Consider the following 18,651-nt stretch of genomic DNA (forward strand, 5'->3'; position numbering starts at 1 on the left):
AAGGGCGCTCCCCCACACGAGAAGCCCCGTGAAGGGGGCACCTCCCCAGCGGACCTCGGCCCCCTCTGCCCGCCGCCGGGGCCGCACCACCGCCACCCCGCCAGCTCCTTCTGCCCTCGCCGGCGCCGCAGCGGCTTGAAAGAGCGGCTTGCGGGGCACCAAAGCGGGCACGTCCTCAGGCATGAGGCGGTCGGCGACCGACGCCCCATCGGACCCCACTACTCCTGCGCACCGCCCCACCCAGCGCCGCTCCCGCCGGGACACAGCGGCCCTCCCGCCCACCGGGGCGGCTGCGCAGAGCCGAGCGGCGTGGGATGGCCGCTCGCACCGCCCCCTTCGCACCGCCCCGGAGGGGCCGCGGGGCGGAGCTGCAGGAAGCGGCCGCCCGTGGCTGCTTCGGTGCCGGGATCGTCGCAAAGGGCGCCCGGGGGTTGTCGCGATTCCCCGCCCCGCCATCATTGGCCTTCTGCCTCTCGCCGCCCGGCGCGGCCGCGGGGCTGGGGCGGCACAGACCGCGCCCCGCGTCTCTCCCGCCGCCTCCGCGCAGCCCCGGCGGTGCGAGGCATGAAGCTGAGCAAAGCCCAGTACGATGAGATAGCCCAGTTCCTGGGGCACGTGCAGCCCACCCGACAGAGCCTGAGGAAGCTGAAGGAGAAGTTCCCTAGGTAAGTGCTTCCCGCCCTTCGGCGCGGGACCCCGGCGGCGGCCTGCGGGCTGGCTGCTGGCGGGCGAGGGGCCACGGGGGCCGCTCCGCCAGCCCCACCCGGTGCCCCAGTTCTGGCCCCACACGGTACAAAATCACCAGGACACGCACACGGTCGTCGACGGCAAGCGACAGCTCGCTGAAGCTGCTGCTGGGAGCAGGGTACTGCTCACCCACCGTGACCTGAGGAGTTGGCACAAAATAAAGCAAGCTTCCTCCCCGACCCTGCCACACGTCCAAGTGAAAGCTTTTGCGTCCCTTCATGAGTCTCTTAAACACCAAGTAGGTCTTCTGATATGAATGAAGCCTTAAGGCTCGGGCCGTAACTCTGTGGCTGAGGCCAAGGGTGGAACACATCTTGCAATACCACTGCCCCTTTCACTTAGGCAGAAGGGGCTTTCTGGACCCATAATTCACTACCTGTTGCTACTTTGCAGTTGAAGGCTGGAAAAGGGGTCATCTTGTGACATACGGCCATTCATCTGCTTCCATGCCTGAGTGTTCAGAATTGTTTAAAGCATTTGCAAATGACCGTAGGCTAGCATGGAAAGGTGCACATGACAGGATGTGCTCTATGCACCGATTTCATTGCCAAAATTTGCTTACTATCAACAAGAGAGTTGTAAGGGAAGTTGCAAGGCTTTTCACGTTGTTTTCAGGTTTGGGGGAAGGATTACTAATGCTGTATTGGAAAGGAAAGCAAAATGGGTTTTGGGGGGAAAAGAATGGTGCTGTCTCTAAAATCACCACAAATAATACAGAAAAATGTAGGGGTTTAGGTGCTATGCTTATTTTCACGAGAGAGAAATAAGTAAAATAGAAAATCATTCACAGGCTTCCCGAATGAGCCTTGCTAGTCTTATAGGAAGCGTGGGAGAAGAAACTGACACTGTAACTTAGAGTAAGTGGATGAGGAGCCGACACTAACTTAGGCTTTGAAGTTGTCCAGTGAAATCTTTTCATTTTCGGGAAAGTGTGTATTGTAGTTAAAAATCAAGCTGAGGGAATAGCCCTGTTATAGAGAACAAGTGATTGTAAAAAAATGTGGTTGGTTTAGGGAGTGCATTGAGTTGCATTGTTGGGAACCCAGCTCACCTTGCACAGTACTTCTGCAACTTGGAATCCACTTACTGTGACAGCATATGTCTAAAGAACTTAGATTTGGCTTTACCACTTTGGTACTAATGAAATTAGGAATAAGTGTTTATGTATATTTGTGTGTGCATGCAGGCATTACACATATGCATGCACGTGTTCTCTTTTTCTAGTCTCCTTATAAAGCTGTCTTGAAAGAAGGTTAGACTTTGGGTTCGTTTTCCAGGTCAGAACCTGCTGCCAAGACAGATCCATAAGCACATGAGGGTCTGTAATAGGGAAAACGAGTTTGTCATAAAAAGGCCAGGCCTTTCTGATACGTTTTACTTCCCAGTCCACACATTTGATACTGCAAAAGATCTGTTCAGTCCTCTGTTTCAGAACTTGATGACTCCTGAAAAACTATGTGCAACTAACATTGTAAGATCACACAATCACAGAATATTCTGAGTTGGAAGGGACCCACAAGGATCATCAAGTCCAGCTCTTAAGTGAATGGCCCGTATGGGGATTGAACTCACAACCTTGGTGTTATTAGCACCAGGCTCTAACAGGGTCAGGGTTAGTTAGGAACAAAATAACATTTTTTTTGTAAAGCAGCTGGTGTGGTGAACACTGAAAAGCAGAGATTAGCTATAGTAGTTTCTTCCATAATTAGCTGGCTTAGCACACTGTTTTCTTGTTATTCACATTATGTTATGAAAATGCCCTCTTTTGAATTCTGCTTATAGGCCTCTCCTGAATTTTGTTTGCCCATCCTGACAGAAGGCTAAAATCTTCTATTTGAGTGATGAATTAATTGATAGCTTTTTCAAAAATGCCTGTCTTAAGTGTATTTTGAGGTCTACATATGTCCTTTCTGTGAATGGTTCAGGAAGTGGTATTTCTTTGTTGTTTCTTTGTTTATTTCTCATAGCAGGACAGATGCAGAAGATAAATAATACTTTCCAAGGTCACTGCCTGCCTTAGCAGCAAGGGAGGTGTATTAAAATAGATACGTTATAATATGTACAACAGGCATTCTCTGTAACTGTTGTCTTGTAAAAGAGGCCAGCTGCAGAGATTTGTAAACTTGTGTGCCATCTTAAAGGGGAGGCTTTTTCAGTGATGTGTTTTATAACTGTGAAGTAATTTTCTTATAATCTAGAACCTTTATCATTCTCTTCTGGAATGAGAAGGGTCTGATTGGACTTTTTGCCTGCTTTTTTTTCTTTATGAAAGCTAGAATCAAGCAAGCAAACCCCCCACCCACCTCAACTTTCTAATTCAGTCTTTTTAAGAAAATATTCCAGAATCTGTGATGGTACTTGCAGTGTGATGAAGGTGTCCATAGCCAGTTTGTCATTATTATATGGTAACAGTTGCCGATTCAAACTGGAAAGTACTAACATCCATTATAGCTGCTTTCACCTTGCACTTTCAATCTTTTCCCGGGAAGGATCAGTATTCCACTGGTAATGCAATACATAAATTGACAGTTTTCAAATATTTCTGGTTTCTGCTGCCTCATAGATCTTGAGAGTCTTTGAATTTCTGCATTTATCTGTTCAGTTTTTTTTCTAATACTGTCTTATCTCTTGGTTCCTCCCTTGGTTGTTGTGTTTCCTGAAGTGTCAAAGTTAATGCTCCTTATTTGTATAAAGTATCTTTCACACTTTGTGAAAGGGCCTGCTCTTGTTCTGCAATTTGCCCCTAAGAATAAGTTGTAATTTCCATAAAACAATTGCCACAATTCAGTATATAGGTATGCTGTGTGGTGGCTGCCAACCTGACCTGTGAATCTAAATAATTTTTTAACAGGGTAGTTTGTGCTTTACTGTTATTGAACTACTTCAGCAGGTGAGATTACTACTTCAAAAGAGCGTTGCCATGTGACTTATTAATGTCAAGAAGGCAAAATTAGACTGTTTCTCATACTGTTTATACAAGCATTGGGACTTTTTTTTTTTACAACCCTGTAACATTACAGTCAACGTAGATTTAGTTTACTTGGCTTAAAATCCAGTTGTTTTGCAAAAACTTGGGAATCAAGTTGCTGTTCTTTTTCTGTTAGTGCAGTGCTTTGTATTCCATGCCTGGCAATTACCAGTGTATTATTCATTTCTTTATTCTTAAGGTATTTGTTACATGCTTAGCAGTTGTCTTCTAACAGGTTCATGTTTAACAGCTGGATATTTGGATGACCTGAGGATTATCAAAATGTAATTTTGAGTACTAAGCACAATAAATCTCTGCCAATATTGAATCACTGATCTGTAGTTCCTTTGATCTTTTTAACACGTTATGTTCAGTGCTTTTCTGAAGTGTACCACTTTTTCTTCTTTGTTTCTCACCTGAATTTATCTACTTGCTAATAATTGTAGTTTTCTTTGTTACTTTTGTATTTTATTCTTCTGCTTTCTTTTTAGCTATGCACTCGTGTTCTTCTGAGATACTGTTCTTCTCAGTGAGACCTAATGTCTAAATTGAATTACCCATTGTAGGGCTGGTTATAGGAAGTGTAGGGTATTGCAGGAAATGTTCTGAGAAAGTTACAATCTCTGTATATTCAATATGTGTTTATATCTTAAATGGTAGTTAGAGCTGCCTCCAAGTAGAATCCTGTAGATAAGAATCACTTCAGCCCTAACTATTTGTAGTGACAAGATGTAAGTTAAACTTTTACCTGTATTCAAAGACTATTTTAACTTATCCTGAAAAGTCCAGCTTCTAAGGGTTCATACCCAAACTGATATTCTAGTACTTTGGTTTAGTCATTTACTGTTTAGTTCCTGTTTTAGTTGTTTCAATTCTTCTGTGTTTGGAAGAATATATTGTTTCTCTCAGAAACTTTTTCTAAAGCTTCTTACCAGTAGAACATGATTGACAAACGACTGGACCCTTCTCATATATATACACCTTTTACATATTTTGCTACTCTTCTTTGTCTCAATTCTGATTGAATATTACAGTTTCCTTGATTGAATCTTCCTGTGACGTCTACCAAGTTTTCTCAGGTTGAAAGCTTTGCTGACCTTATTCTTTATGATACTATCTTGGCAGATTTCTTTATGTGAGTTTTTTTCTGGTTTGGTTCTGTTCTGAGCGTTTGAGTTTCTAACACTAGATTGTGCTTGAATTGGAGATTCCATAAACTTTCTTATGGTTCAAGTTGTCTCAGTAGCCCTGTGCATCTCTTAGTGATTCCAAAATCTATATGCTTGTCAAGTTCTTGCATTGAACTATTGTCAAATGTATTTCAGTGCATTTAGAAGTGCTATATTCTTCCATAGCACAATTTGTGTAGTCCTGTATTGTTTATCTTCTTTTCTTCAAGTTGTTAAACTAAGTTGGTGCCTCCAGCCTAACTTTCCTTTAGGTACCTTCACTTGTGTTCCTATAAGAGAGGCATTAGTTTCTGAGCCTGTTTGAGTGCAAACTCTTACAGAGATTTTCAAAGTACTAGGATTTCAAAGTATTAGAACTTTTATCAGCTGCTGTGTGCAGTTCTTCACTTTTCTTCTGTGAATCTATTCAGAGAAATACTGTCCTGTTTGTGTCCCTTCTGTGAAAACTTACTTCTGTATGATCAGGAAGAGCTTTTTTTACAGCAGAAAGATAAGGGAACCTGGCATAAATGTAAGAGAAGTACTTTTTTTTCCTTCTGCTTCATTTTTCCAGTAAGCAAGAGGAAAACATGATGCACAGCTTCATACTGATATACTTGGTATTTGAATATGGATATTTGGTTTTAATGTATGCAACTTCCTGTTTGATTATTGTAATGCACACAGTCATTCCTCGAGCATATCAAGAGGTGCACGTTCCTCTACATTTGTGACCTCTCTTCTTCATTATGTAGTATCACTTCAGTTTTACACACATTTTCAGTAATTGTCTTCCTCTTTCTCCAAATTACTGATTATTAAATGCTTTATTAAATGACACCAGGCCTGGAAAGCATCTCAGCAAGATTTTTCATTTAATAAAAATATATCTGCACAGTAATGTCTTACATTGTAAATTGGAAAAAACAATCTGTTTATTATTTGTTCATTTTTATCACTTTCTCAGTGATGATTCATACTGAAACTAAGGCCCTAAAGAAGTTTAAATGTGTGGTATCAGAGTTATTTCTTTTACCAGCTGCTTTTTTCTTCCTCTTATCCAGTGTCATTGTTGCCTCTAGTTTTGTTTTTTAGAGTTGGGGGTGGATAGGCCTCTGATTTTCCTCTTCAAGCCAGTTTTATTGACCAGGAAATATACTGCTTTTTGTGAATAATTTTATTCTGCCTTTGTGCAGTTACTTAGATTATCAAGCAGTACTGCTGAGCCCATAACGGTTGTGGTGGGAAACAGGAAGGTAGAACTGCTTCTCTCTTTCATCCCGCCCACTTTTTTTTTTTTTTGCATTTCTGTATTCTCAAGCCTGCAGATTGAGTTGAGGTGAAGGAGAATTCTCTGTGCTCTGCTCTGGTGCTACTTGGACCTCCTGTTACCCAGGAGGGAGGACTGGCAGTGAAGCCTGTGAGCAGGAGCCAGATGGGTGTCTTCGTGGCTCTCAGAGCTCTAGGCTCAGGACTCAAGCACAGGATTATTAGACAGGGAGTTTGTATCTATGAGCAGGCAACCTACTGCTGTGTAACAATTCAGTTGCGCTCTCTTCTGCCTGGAAAGGCTCTTGTCATAGCAAACCCAACATGATTCTTGTATCTGCTCCTGCTCTCCCTGCTCTTCTGAATAGTTGATTAATTATTTTGAAATGTAGGGGAACTAGGCCATTTTTCTTTACTCTGCAAGCACTGATCTAGCAAATCTCATTTAGAAAGTTGTCTTTGTCCCCATGAGTGCTAGAAATTTACTTCACAAAAAAAAAATTTAAAGGCACATTTTAAGCTTCCTCTTTTTTTCCATATTCTCACTACTTAACAACAAAATAAATTTATGCTCTGCCTATATAAACCACCTCATCAGGTTCAGTAGACCAACTCATGAGAGAAAAGAAAGCAGACATTAGCAGGAGGTGCAGAGAGACTTGGAGGGAGATGGTAAATAGGAGATGATATATTCCCACCCTCTCTGTTTTGAAGTGGCAAATCCTTTGCGCTGGGTTCTGTGTTTGAATATTGTGGAGGATATAACGAGAGCATCAATGAAACAGAATTTTTAGTTTTGCAGTTTCTTCTTCTTTTATGTTAGACTGTTTTACACTACTGTTTTTGTCTATTCTATGTAGCGAAAACCTAATATGATTTTAACTTTGTTGTGTACTTGAAGCTGCAGTTAACCTCACAGGTAAGCAGATTGATGATAAGAGATGAGAAAGAGGTCTTGGCTCATTATTTGAAAAGAAAATTAGTAGTATACAAGTTTCAGGAAGTGTCCTACAATAAATTGTAGCATATTCAGAATAATCCTAAAATGAAATAAAAATTTACTGTACAAAGTAGTTATGTGAGCTCTAAACTGACATTTTTCCCTTTGGAAAGATGTTCTTGCTATTTGAACCCTTGGTAGGAAATCTATATTACAGCTTTGATAGGGCTGACAGTGGGCAATACAGGTTTCTCTTTTCGCTTAAATGTCAGTGAAGAAGCCTTAAAGAATTTGTAACTGGTTGGATTTGGTATGACTTGCTAAAAAACTGTTTGCTTATGCTATGATCCTAAAGAGGAAGAATACCAATCCTCTCCTGTAGTATGAAGTATTGTGTGATAGAAATTAACAAAATCAGCAAAACAAACTCAGAAAAACTTTGTCTTTTTCATTATTCATTAAATTAAACATAAGATACTTACTTAAAGTTAGCTACTGGTAGCAGTGGGAGCTTTCAGGGTAGAATGGAAAATACAGTTTTTCTTACTTTTGTAACTCTCTAATACCAACAGACAAAATTTAGACAGAAAACTTACATAGCCACATGTAAGTACTAGGTTTTTAGGACATAGGTCCTTTCCAGATTTGTTTGGAAAGAAATGGAAAGGGGTTTTTTGCATTGTTTGCACCTATTAACAGAAAAATAGATGTAATATATAAGTGTGTATCAGCATGAAAGTTAATTTTGAGGGAAGTTCATTGTAATTTTTCTGCAGTTTTTGTTAGTGTCTACCTTACAAGCATCTTCTTCCTTACAACCATCCCCACATATGTCGTCCATCCCAGCAAAATGCAAAGCTATTTTAAATGTTAGTCTTGAATTTTCTTGAAATACTTTCTGAGTTTTTCAGTACTGATAAATCTCTTTCTTCCCTCTTAATGTTTTCCCCTTCCAGTATGCGAAGTGCTACCATATGGGAGTACAGTTCATTTTATAAAAAAAAATCCCACAGAACAGGACTTACTACACTTGTGAAATTCATTTTGCTGAGTAAAGGGAAACCTTTTTTGGCCTTGAGGAATTTATACAAACCACTTAGAAGCCAATCCTAAATCCTTTGAAGATTTGATGGTGAAAGACAATGATTGGAGGGGGCCTTTTAAAGCAGACGTGGAAATTAGTTCCCTATAATTTGAAAATGCATTCTGAGTCTGTTGGATCTGTGTGTTAAGTGCTCTTGTTTAATACAGAAGAAAAGAAAGAAATAGAAAGAGAGAGAAAAAAGAAACAGAAAATTACAGAGAGAAAAGAGAAAAGCAACGGGGAGAAAAGAAAAAGAGAAAAAAGAAAAATGTAAATAAGAGGGAAAAGATATAAAATGCAAGAGAAAAGAAATAAAAGGGAGAAAAAAGAGGGAGTAAAAAGGAAAAGAAAACAAAAAAGAGCACAAAAAGATAAAAAGAAAGGGAAAGAAAGAAAACTCTATTATATGTCAAAGCTGTGGAAGTTATCTTGGTCACAGTGTACACTACTGTGTTGCTCTAATTTGGTTGTACTTTTTTGGTTGTACTGTGTGGTTTAATTTGGTTGTACTTTTTTACACTTCACAGATTCCATGGATGTGATAATCACCAGTAGGACAGGAATATAAGTCTTGTGGCACAGGTTTTTCTAAGTATTTCATTCTAAAGCAAGCTTGGTGTCGTCAGACCAATGGATGTCTGTAGATTTACAGGCAAGATTATGGTGGTTGTTAAGGAAGGATGAAGTGGAAGTTTTAACATTGACCATATGTGCATTTTAATTGACTTGTGGATTTTAGGATACCATTATATTCATGTTGCTTGTATTTAAGGAATATTATGATAAAAATGGTAACTCTTGATTGTATTTCAGAAACAGCTCCATACTGTATTGTTCTTCTGAAGCCATCAAACAAGTCTAGGCTTGAGTTTTATGAGCGGAGGGGATTTGTTACATTGGAATGGAAAATATTTTATTCATGCGTTGTTTTTTGGACAATCATATTCTGGGCTATATTACAATGGCACGATAAATTGCTGAATACACTGCTGAATATGACCTCACCATGAAAAATTTGATGCATTAGAGTAGGAAAGGTTGGAATATATCAACGTTAGCTGACAAGGGACTTTGAATTTTGACCTAACACAGATGACCTTTGTGTGCAATAAAAGTGAGTTTAATCTCCAGGTCAAGGTTGAGGTGAACGGTAGGGCAATGTGTATTGGTTTGTACTGGCTATGGCTGGATCACACCTAGCAAGCAAAGAAATCCAAGGTCTTTGCACTTCAGAGTAACCAAATGCTTGATTACCTAAAGTTTACCCATATCTGTTATACAACCTTCAAAAACTGTGCAGTATCGTAGACAGCTAACTCTTCAGCAGCTGTGGACTATTTCACTTGAAGCTCGGTGCTTCAGAATGAGAGGTGTGAGGTATGAATATTGTGCTCTTATAGATCACTGAATAGGTAAATAAAATTTCTCCTCTAGCATGTAGAAGAAAGACTGTCAAGTATATTGCCTTGCTATGAAAAGGGTGAAATCTAGAAGCTTTGTTTCTTTGACAGCTAACCCATCTTTTGAACATCGGAAGTTTATTCCTAAGTGTCTTATGCTTTTAAGAGGAACACAATTAAGAGAGCTCTGATATGTTTCACTAGGCAAATACAAAGGAAACAGGTCCTTTTGAGCACTCCATTTCTGCAAAAGGTATTTGATCAAAAAAGCTAAGTTACAAAATGTTTTGGGGGTTGTCAGGGTTACTTAATAAAGACGTATAGGTGAATTTAAATAAAAGATTGTCATATTTTATAGTAGTCACAAACAAAATCTGTCTTTTTAACTGGCTGGTGTTACAGGAGTGCTATTTTACTAACATACTAAAGGTACGTTTGCTGAATACACATGGAAGAGCAGTAGCAGTGGTGCTGTGGGAAGGAGGGAGTTCTCTTTAAATCAACCAGGGGAAAAAAAAAGTTTGAGACTAATGGAAAGAACCTCTACTCCTTTAATAGAGCCTGCAAAATATATTCTCCAGGACTGATCAGCTCTGAAGGCTCTAGAGGTTTGATGATTGGAATGGCAGGAAATCACGCTTTCAGGACATAACGAATTGACTAGGCCATCCATCATTTGTTAGCATGCGCCGAAACACTGGGTTTGTGTGCAGAGGTCTGTGATTTAGTAAATACTTGGGAGATGAATAGAGCTTACACACAAGGGAAGATATTGCTGTCCTTCAGCAGCCTTAGACACAGATCCCTGCTGAGAAGGCTGTCTGACAGCAGCTCATCAGTAACTGGCCTGTCACAGTCAGTGATGCCCACCAGCCATCCCCAGTATATTAAATGCATTTTTAATATCTGCTTCAGTAGATTTAATGAAGAAAATTTAGTTTTCATACTCTGATCACTGCTTCCTCGAGTGTTTTAAAGCATTGAGTGAAGCACTTCCAAGAAAGGAACTGTGCTGATACCTGGAGGAGTTGATTGAAAATCAAAATGAAACAGGTGTGTTACTATCTAAATAGTTTCCTTAAAGCAAAACAAAAATGTTTGGAAAAAGCAGGGATTATCTTAGAAACAATTGACCCTCCTGCAGAGGGACCTAATGCAGCAGGCTGTACAGTGGCAGAGATGCAGTGCTTGGAAAGGTGTTTGCACAGGGGTTCTGTTTTGCATGGCTGGGCTTGCCAAAAATTTCCTACACTTTCATGTGTTAGTGTTTGAATCAGGTGATCGCTGTGTCTGGCTTTCAGAGTCCAGAGAGGAGGGTGGCTGTGAATGCAAGGAATGGAATATATAAGTTTTTAATAGCTAACATAGATTTTGTTTTGGTTTTGGCATTTTTGAGAGAGATGGAGTTGGTTAAAATAATTATAGCATTCCATAGTATTATGTAAACTGTTATAAGAAAAAAATAACAAGACAGAATGGAAAATAAAACTGCTATTTTTATAACTTACTGAACTCATTGACAGTTATTCAGTATTGACATTCTGCATGTAAGGATTGTACAGAATTATTTTTGAACTTCATAGCAAATTATAAGATCTTTTGCTGTCCATACATATAGATAAACTTAATAGTTGTTTGATTTTCCTGTGAACTTTCAGGGAAAACATCTGTTTACATAAAGGCAAATATGTTGGTTTTTATTTCCTAACGAGATTCAGTGCTTATGATATTTACTTCAAGACAGCAAGACAAACAACTCGATTTTGTTGGACACATCTATCTGGAACATTTACTTCTTGAGCTTTTTCTCCCTCAGGAATCCATTCTGTGTTCACAGAAGAGAAAGCAGGTGTTGAATGAGACCTATAAATTTGATTCTCGTATGTGTCAAAACAGTAATGTATTAAATGCATATTATTATAAAAATTTAAGATGTGTCCTAAACGCTTACATTTTTATAACACATGACAATATTAAATAATACATTTTCTTGTTAGCATCTGTTTGCTGTCATTGTTGTCAGGACCTATGATTTATTACTTAAATTAATGACTACAACCATTTTAGTACTGATATATGCCCCTTATGGCTTTTCGCATCACTTAATAAAATAACATATATGCTTCTATGAGAGTAATCTTTTAATTGTTTATTCCTTTAAGTTCCTGGTGAAAGTAACATCCATTTACAATGTGAAAGTCTCAGAAACTTGTATTACACTTCAAAACTGAGTGAAATAATGCTAAGAATTAATTTCTGTAAGAATATGGAATACAGAAACTGATGCTGCTAAAATTGTCTTCTAAGATAAACCAGATAGAATATTGTTTCCAAGAGTAACCAACAACACTGAACTATGACTGGAAAAATACTGTTCTGTGTTCTTCTGATCAGGTAGTGGTTAAAAGCCTTGTTCATTTGTTTGTTTGACTAATTGGTGCCATACATGTAGATTTCAAACTCCCATAGGCATGCTCTGTCATTAGTTTTCAGCTTTTATCTCATGGAGTCTTTGTTGTCCATAGATTTCAAATGAAGAATTCAAAGTAAATGAACTTCTTGTCAGCAGACTTAAATTTGCCAAACAGGAACCTGCACCTGTTTTGGGAAAAACATTCTGCTTTGTGAACAACTTCGGATGAAAACCTCTGTTTTGTAAGCTACTAAAGCATTTTTATTTCTCTTATGATTTCTTTTTGTACTTTTTTTAATTCTTATGTCCATAACATTTTGAGTATGATAGTGATATGAATGACATATATTATGCCTTCCAGTACACACATCAGGATATGCAGTAGCCTGATTGATAGTAACAGTCTCATTGCTTTAGGCTGGAGAATTCTTGAACTTCAGTTCCCTGCTTTACCCTTCTTGTCTGCATAGAATGTTTAAGCAAGTGTTGCAAAATGGCTTCAGGTCAGGATGTAGTGCTGAAGAGGACTTTATTGTTTGGGTGATTCTCCTCTATTTGCATATTTGTATTTAGGCCTGCAAGGTCTTGGAAGCATTTGTTGGCCTGGATTCCCATATACCTTCAGAAACTTTAACACTGAATAAAAACGTGCTAAGATAGCACACATTATTCTTTCACAGAAAGCAAAATGTTGTAAAATATTCCTTTGAGTAAGACCCATGTGATAACAAAGGTAGTGTTTTATGTAATGCAGCTTGTCTGAAACTGTTTCAAAGACAACATAAAAACTATGACCAGAATGGAGGTAATACTCACTCCTGTGACTGAATTAATGTTCCTCCTTGTTAATTGAGAACCCAGGCAACAATGAAGACATCATGTATCTCTATTTCTATTTGTGGTTGGCTAGGAGATGGCTGAACTTGTTATCAGTCCTCTATTGATACTGGTAACATGCAGTTCTTTATTGCATCTCTTCTGTGGAATGCAGATGTGCACTTTGAGGCTATATCTTGTAGAGAGTACAATAACTAATAGGCAGAGAGTGTATGTTCCTACAGATAATATGGCTGTTAAACATTAGCCATTTCCAGCATTCATATAAGATGCATGTTGTCAATGCAGCTGTCTTTCAGTTTTCAGCACAGCTGAGCAATATGTCTTCCTAGACAAGCGCATTTTCTTGGGATACACAAGAAAAAAATAAAGCTGTATTTCTGGTTCTTATAGAGCTTAAAAAGGAAGATTTGCATTAACCAGTTGAATAGGCCAAGCAAGTTCCGTTCCAAATATCAAGTTTAATGACCTCATTGCAATGAGTTGTCTAACACAGGAATGTATTTTCCTTTATCCTTTTATTAGGAACAGGAGAATATAATTATTGACCAAAAAGAGTAAGTTGAACTACATTTTTTGTCTCATTTGTATTGTGTTCCTTTGACATCACTAGTCTGAGAGAGAAAAAGGAAATGGTCCTTTATGGAATAAATGCGTAGTTTCAGTCTAAATATTTTCTTAGCCATATCTGTCTGTTTGGTGTGTCCTCTAAGTGTGTAATGTTTCTTTCCAAACAAATTCCATTGGTTGTCCAACAATTATTATCCCCAAGCTTCCTGCTTACACTTTTTGTTTTAATTTACTGTTTAGACACAGACCTCACCAGTGACAGACATTGTTATTTTTGTGGTTTCGAGGTTTCTGGGTAGAGAATAATGTCCATTTATCTACAATAGATGCTTGCCATTTTAACATTTTAAATCTCAGTTATTTAAAAAAAATTATTCAAATGTTTCAGCTACTGTGTAGAAATGAATATATTTCTATATAGACAGATTTGGGGTGATCAACATGTATCACATATTACTGGTTTGCATTAGTTTATTTTGTAATTCGTAGCTCTTTGGTCTCTTTTTCAAGGATATATCTTTCTCTTGCAATGAACTTTGCATTAGTAGATCAGGATGTTTACTGAAATAACCAGTTAAAATTATTAAAATATGCAGTGGAAAGCAGCGTGCTTAGTTTAATGTGCTTCTGAATATTAAATGCAAGCAAAATGGTATATAGACACGGAGCTATTTGTTACATTTTAGTATATGAAGCAATAGCTGTGTAAACCGTAACCTCGTAATTTTGCAAGTTCCACTTTATCATGTAGCTGTAAAAGGCAATCAAAATAAATCATGGAAGATGAAGAAATATTTTCTAGGGCTTTCTGTGTGCTTTCAGAAGTGGCGCTTGATCCATGAAATTTTAGTAAGCATATTAAATAATACAATATGATGTGCAACGTGTCAGGTCTGATAAATTATTTTGTATAGGACATTTATACAACATATGGTGAGCTGCTATGTGAACAGCTTAATGACTAAATTATGTTAATCTTTCTTGCCATATTTACTTTTCATTTAATAAAACGTCATTTTCAAATTTTTATTTTACTTTTTTGATCATGTGCAGATATAAGAAAGGTGTAGGTCATCTCTGAGAAGCCGTGACAGTGATCCAAGGTTCCTCAGCTGTGCAGTGTACATAACACAGATGTTGGGAGAGTCATCTGTCAGCTATGCCTCTCCTATGGAGTTAAAGTTCTAAGGGGAAAAGAATTCGACACAGTGCTGTCACTGTTACATTTTCACAATAGAAAAGCATGCAAATATTCAACCTCCTGCTTAGCAGTAGTGCCCTGTCTAATGTCTGTGCTGGTTAGAATAAAAAAATAGTGGGTGCATCTAGGGCTCATAGATCTGACAAAGGTCATGCTATGCTGGGCATTTGAATTGGAAATTGTCTGGACTTAGATTTTATAAAGCTCCCACTGTTGTCGGGGAAAATTTCAGCAGGGTTTTGTCCCTAGAGAGGCCTCTTAGGCCCTTTTCTGTCCTATGAATGAATTTAGATGTGAGGGTTTCTCCTGCCTTAAAACTGTTAAGTTCATTTTGCATACATCCCCAGAGAGAAAAACTGGCAGATGCTTTTGTCTTGGAAGTGTTTAAAAGAAAACTGCAGAACAGGAACAAGGGAGAGAAGGGGCCCTGCGTGGAGTCCCAGAACATTTTGGAAATGGCCAATATGCAGTTTTCATCAGTAGTAAGGCGGGGCGCAATATGGTGCCTGTAGCTCACTAGGGAATATGAATGTTGATTAAGCATACTCCCAGGCTTTGAAATCCTGAAAGCGGTGTCAGAATAATGGATGTTGAGCAAATGTCAAGCATTTGTTAATTTCTCTGTTATTTGGAGTTTATCTACCATGATCAATCAAATAAACTAGTGCTTCTCTGTTGTGGCATGTGTCATTGATATGGTGATTAGGTGGATAGAGAGGCCTTCTGCCTTTTTTTTTTTTTTTTAAATCCAGGTAACAGATTACATATGAACAGCCATAACTTTAAGTTAAAGATTTGTTTGCAGTTGGTTTAGTGGAAAGTGGTGCATTAACAAAATACTTTGGGGGTAAAGAAAGAAAAAAAAGTATTTGCGTATTCATTGTGCTAAAAATTACATTCATGCAATATTTTCCATTTTTGGCCTTGCAGCTTTACTGTCTAAATGAATTTCATTTACTTCTCAATGAAAGTTGATAGAGAGATCTTTTACTTACTCTTAAAAAGAGAATTTTTGAAACAAAGGATATCCACCCCAAATTAGTACTAATTTATGGTTTGGCCCCCTTCTTCTCTGTGAATCTTTTGGTTTCTATAAACTATAAACTTAGTCTCAACATCCCTGTTATTGATGGGGAAACGTGTTCAGATGCCCTTTAGTTAAAAGTGGAGTTGACTCTTTGACTTTTGTAAGAATACACATTCTTTTATGAAAATATGTCATATATAATGTATATATGTTATATGTGTTGTTAGTTGCTGATTAACATGCAGAAATATTAACAGCCCAGTTGAGAATATTTTTTCTTCCTTCTCAATTTTCACAATTTTCTGATGTCCTAGTTCTGTTAGTTTGCCATTCTTAGAAGTTAGGGAACATACAAAGAGCTGATACTTAAATGTGAAGGACAAAGTTCATCTGAAGGAGAAGGCGGCTCTCTGGTCTGTGCTGCTTTGCTTTAATATATTAAGGCTTCAAATATGAGAGGATAGAGTTGGATGTTTTACGAGAGGCCTTTTTGAAAGTTGCCTGAGCATAATAGCAGTCAAATTTCACTGAATTCCAGTGAAGTCTATTTAACCCCTTTCTTATATTAATATGTGTATTTTTATTATGTTTTTGATAACTCACAAAAAATTAAGAAGTGTCAGTAAATCATGCCATATTACTTGATGCATGTTGAGGTCATCTTCAGTTTATTTTAACATAGAACAAATGTTTGTTGAACTATTTTTCCTTCTTCCTTGCCTTCCACATTTATTTATCAAGGCCTCTGGGCTCATTCTACCAAAACTGGTAAAATTTTGGTGTTTAATGAAGGTGATGCTATATAGTCGGTCTTACTGACTGTTTACATCAGAGAGGATTTGGTTCTGTTTGTAGATGGAGTAAGAGTCGTTCTGGAAGGTCAACTGTTTTCAGCAGCATTGCAGGAAAATGCATGAAATTGCATTGTATGCATTTTCAGAGCAATATAAAGAACACTCAAAAAAAAATCCTCTGGAAAGGGGAGGAAGGGAAAAGAAAATCTTGTTGATAGGAGTGGAAAGGACTAGAGAAGTTTTAGGATAGACTAATGTAATATTGTGATCAGCTCTTGTTAGATGTTCCCTTCATGTTGCCTGCTATTTGTAGGTAGACAGCTTTTTTAAACAAAAGAATGCTGGAGAACAGTAATAAAAAGGAATAGCTGAATTTCCTGCTTGTACATTTCTGCCATCTTTCCAATAGGAAGTAAGTAGTGGAATTAAATTAATTTGTTCCCTCTATGGCACGGTAAGCTATATCCCTGGGTCTGAAGGTAGACTGTAAATGTCTGCATGCATGGTACAATAACTTATGTATACAAGACTAAGTACTGCACTGTTGGGTAGGTAGATAGCCAAGAATTATTCTCTTTTTTTTTCCTTTTGATTTGTTAAATAATTATAAATAGCTTTAAAATTGTAAACTTTTAAATGATAAACACTGATTAGGGCTTAAGACTAAAAGTCTCAAGGGGACTAGCTATAAATAGATTCACCTCTTACCTTAAATCTGTATCATTCCCAAAATTGGAATTTACTGAAAGCTATCACTTTGGGATCATCCATGTTTTATTCTTTAAATTATATCCTCAATATTTTTTAAATTATGTCATGAATTGGAAACATTAATAAGATCCTGACTTGTTTAAGAAATTAACAGTTTTGATTGGATAACTGAAAGCTTTTTTGACTTAAGGTGTTCACTTTTTACCCTGGAGATAGCTATGCAACAGTGTGTGTGCTTGACATGTGATGCATGCAAATGCTAAATACAGTAGCAGCATGAGGCAAGTGTCATTAACAGTAATTTATGTAATGAAAGCCACCTGGCTGTCTTTGTAATTAATTGCTTGTAAATAATAAATTTAAATATAGTTTATAGTTTTCTAAATTTGATTATATATTTTTAGAAGCAAATTGTTTAAGGGAGTTTAGGGATTTATTTAGTTTCAAATTGGCACGAATATGCTTTTTACATACAGGCTAATTTTTTAATGTAAAATCAGTGGTCTAGTTAGCTTCAAATTGCCATTCATTCATAAAAATTGTTTTCTAAAATTAAACATCTAGTTTGTTCAGAACAGTAGAGTTTTGAAGGAAAAAAGCTATAAAATACAATTATTTTCCCCTTTCTACACAATCAGTAAAGTTGATATTGAAGTCTGAAAAATTTAGACTTTGATTCTCTTGACCTGATTCTTTTCCTAGGCAAAAGGGGAAGCAGTATGATAGAATTATCCAAACAAAATGAGGGAGATGAACAAAAAATAAGTATTTCAAATATTGCTTTCCAGTTTCAAATATTCCTTTCCACTTTGCCTGCTAAGTGAGTATTTTTTCAATGTATGCACTTTGGCCCTATCAGGAGAGCAGATGGGAAAGGTAAGGGATAAACCCCTGGTTTAAAACTGTATCTTCTTTACCTTGACTGCTTGTTGAGCTCCGTTGCTGTTGCACCCTAGGAACATCTTTCTTTGCACAACCAACATCAGATAGCAACTAGTTTTGTGTGGTTTTGTCTGATGGTTTGACGTTTAGATTGTGGTCCTAAGATAAAAGCGTCGAACTTGCAAACGTTTTTGATACAGTCTTAACTGAAGTAAATCGAAAGAAGGTGTGAATGATGTGCAGTTAAGTGGAAATGGGAAATTTGCAGATGTTTCACCTTTTTATATCAATTTCTGGTGTGCTGCTGTATGCTTCTGCTTTGGGATATGTTCACTGGATGTTAAGAAACTTTACTTCTTGCTAGGTAACTTGGAGTAGTTGAGGTCAAGGACATAGCAAATCATCTGCTTATGCTAGTCTCAAGCGTTGCTTTTTTAATTTAATTTTCTAAAAAATTTAATGGTAGATTTAAAAGCAGAATTTTTGAGAATACCAGGAGATGGAGATGTGGAGGATAAGTACTGAGGTTCTCAGGGTGTATAAGGGAGACAAACCCTATTTGACTCCTGGCAGTTTCTTTTGTCAGTGGACTCCCTGACTAGATACTCAAAGGGTACCAGACAATTTCTGCCATGTAAT

At 37.8% G+C, this 18,651-nt stretch overlaps 1 protein-coding gene across 4 annotated transcripts in view; it reads left to right on the plus strand.

Moving 5' to 3' along the window:
• Nucleotides 1-469: 469 nt before the first annotated feature.
• The window catches only part of CUNH15orf41 (chromosome unknown C15orf41 homolog), a 124,720-nt gene continuing 106,538 nt past the window's right edge, over nucleotides 470-18,651 (plus strand). The window contains exon 1 of one of the 4 annotated variants that reach the window (XM_017827392.1): nucleotides 470-665. In XM_017827392.1, coding sequence (XP_017682881.1) covers nucleotides 565-665 — 101 coding nt within the window. In that variant the 5' untranslated portion in view covers nucleotides 470-564. The remainder of the gene's footprint in view (nucleotides 666-18,651) is intronic. The other 3 variants (XM_017827390.1, XM_017827389.1, XM_017827391.1) reach the window with 3 other exon arrangements.

This window comes from Lepidothrix coronata, unplaced genomic scaffold (assembly GCF_001604755.1).
Source record: "Lepidothrix coronata isolate B3197 unplaced genomic scaffold, Lepidothrix_coronata-1.0 Scaffold138, whole genome shotgun sequence".
NCBI classification, from domain to species: Eukaryota; Metazoa; Chordata; class Aves; order Passeriformes; family Pipridae; genus Lepidothrix; species Lepidothrix coronata.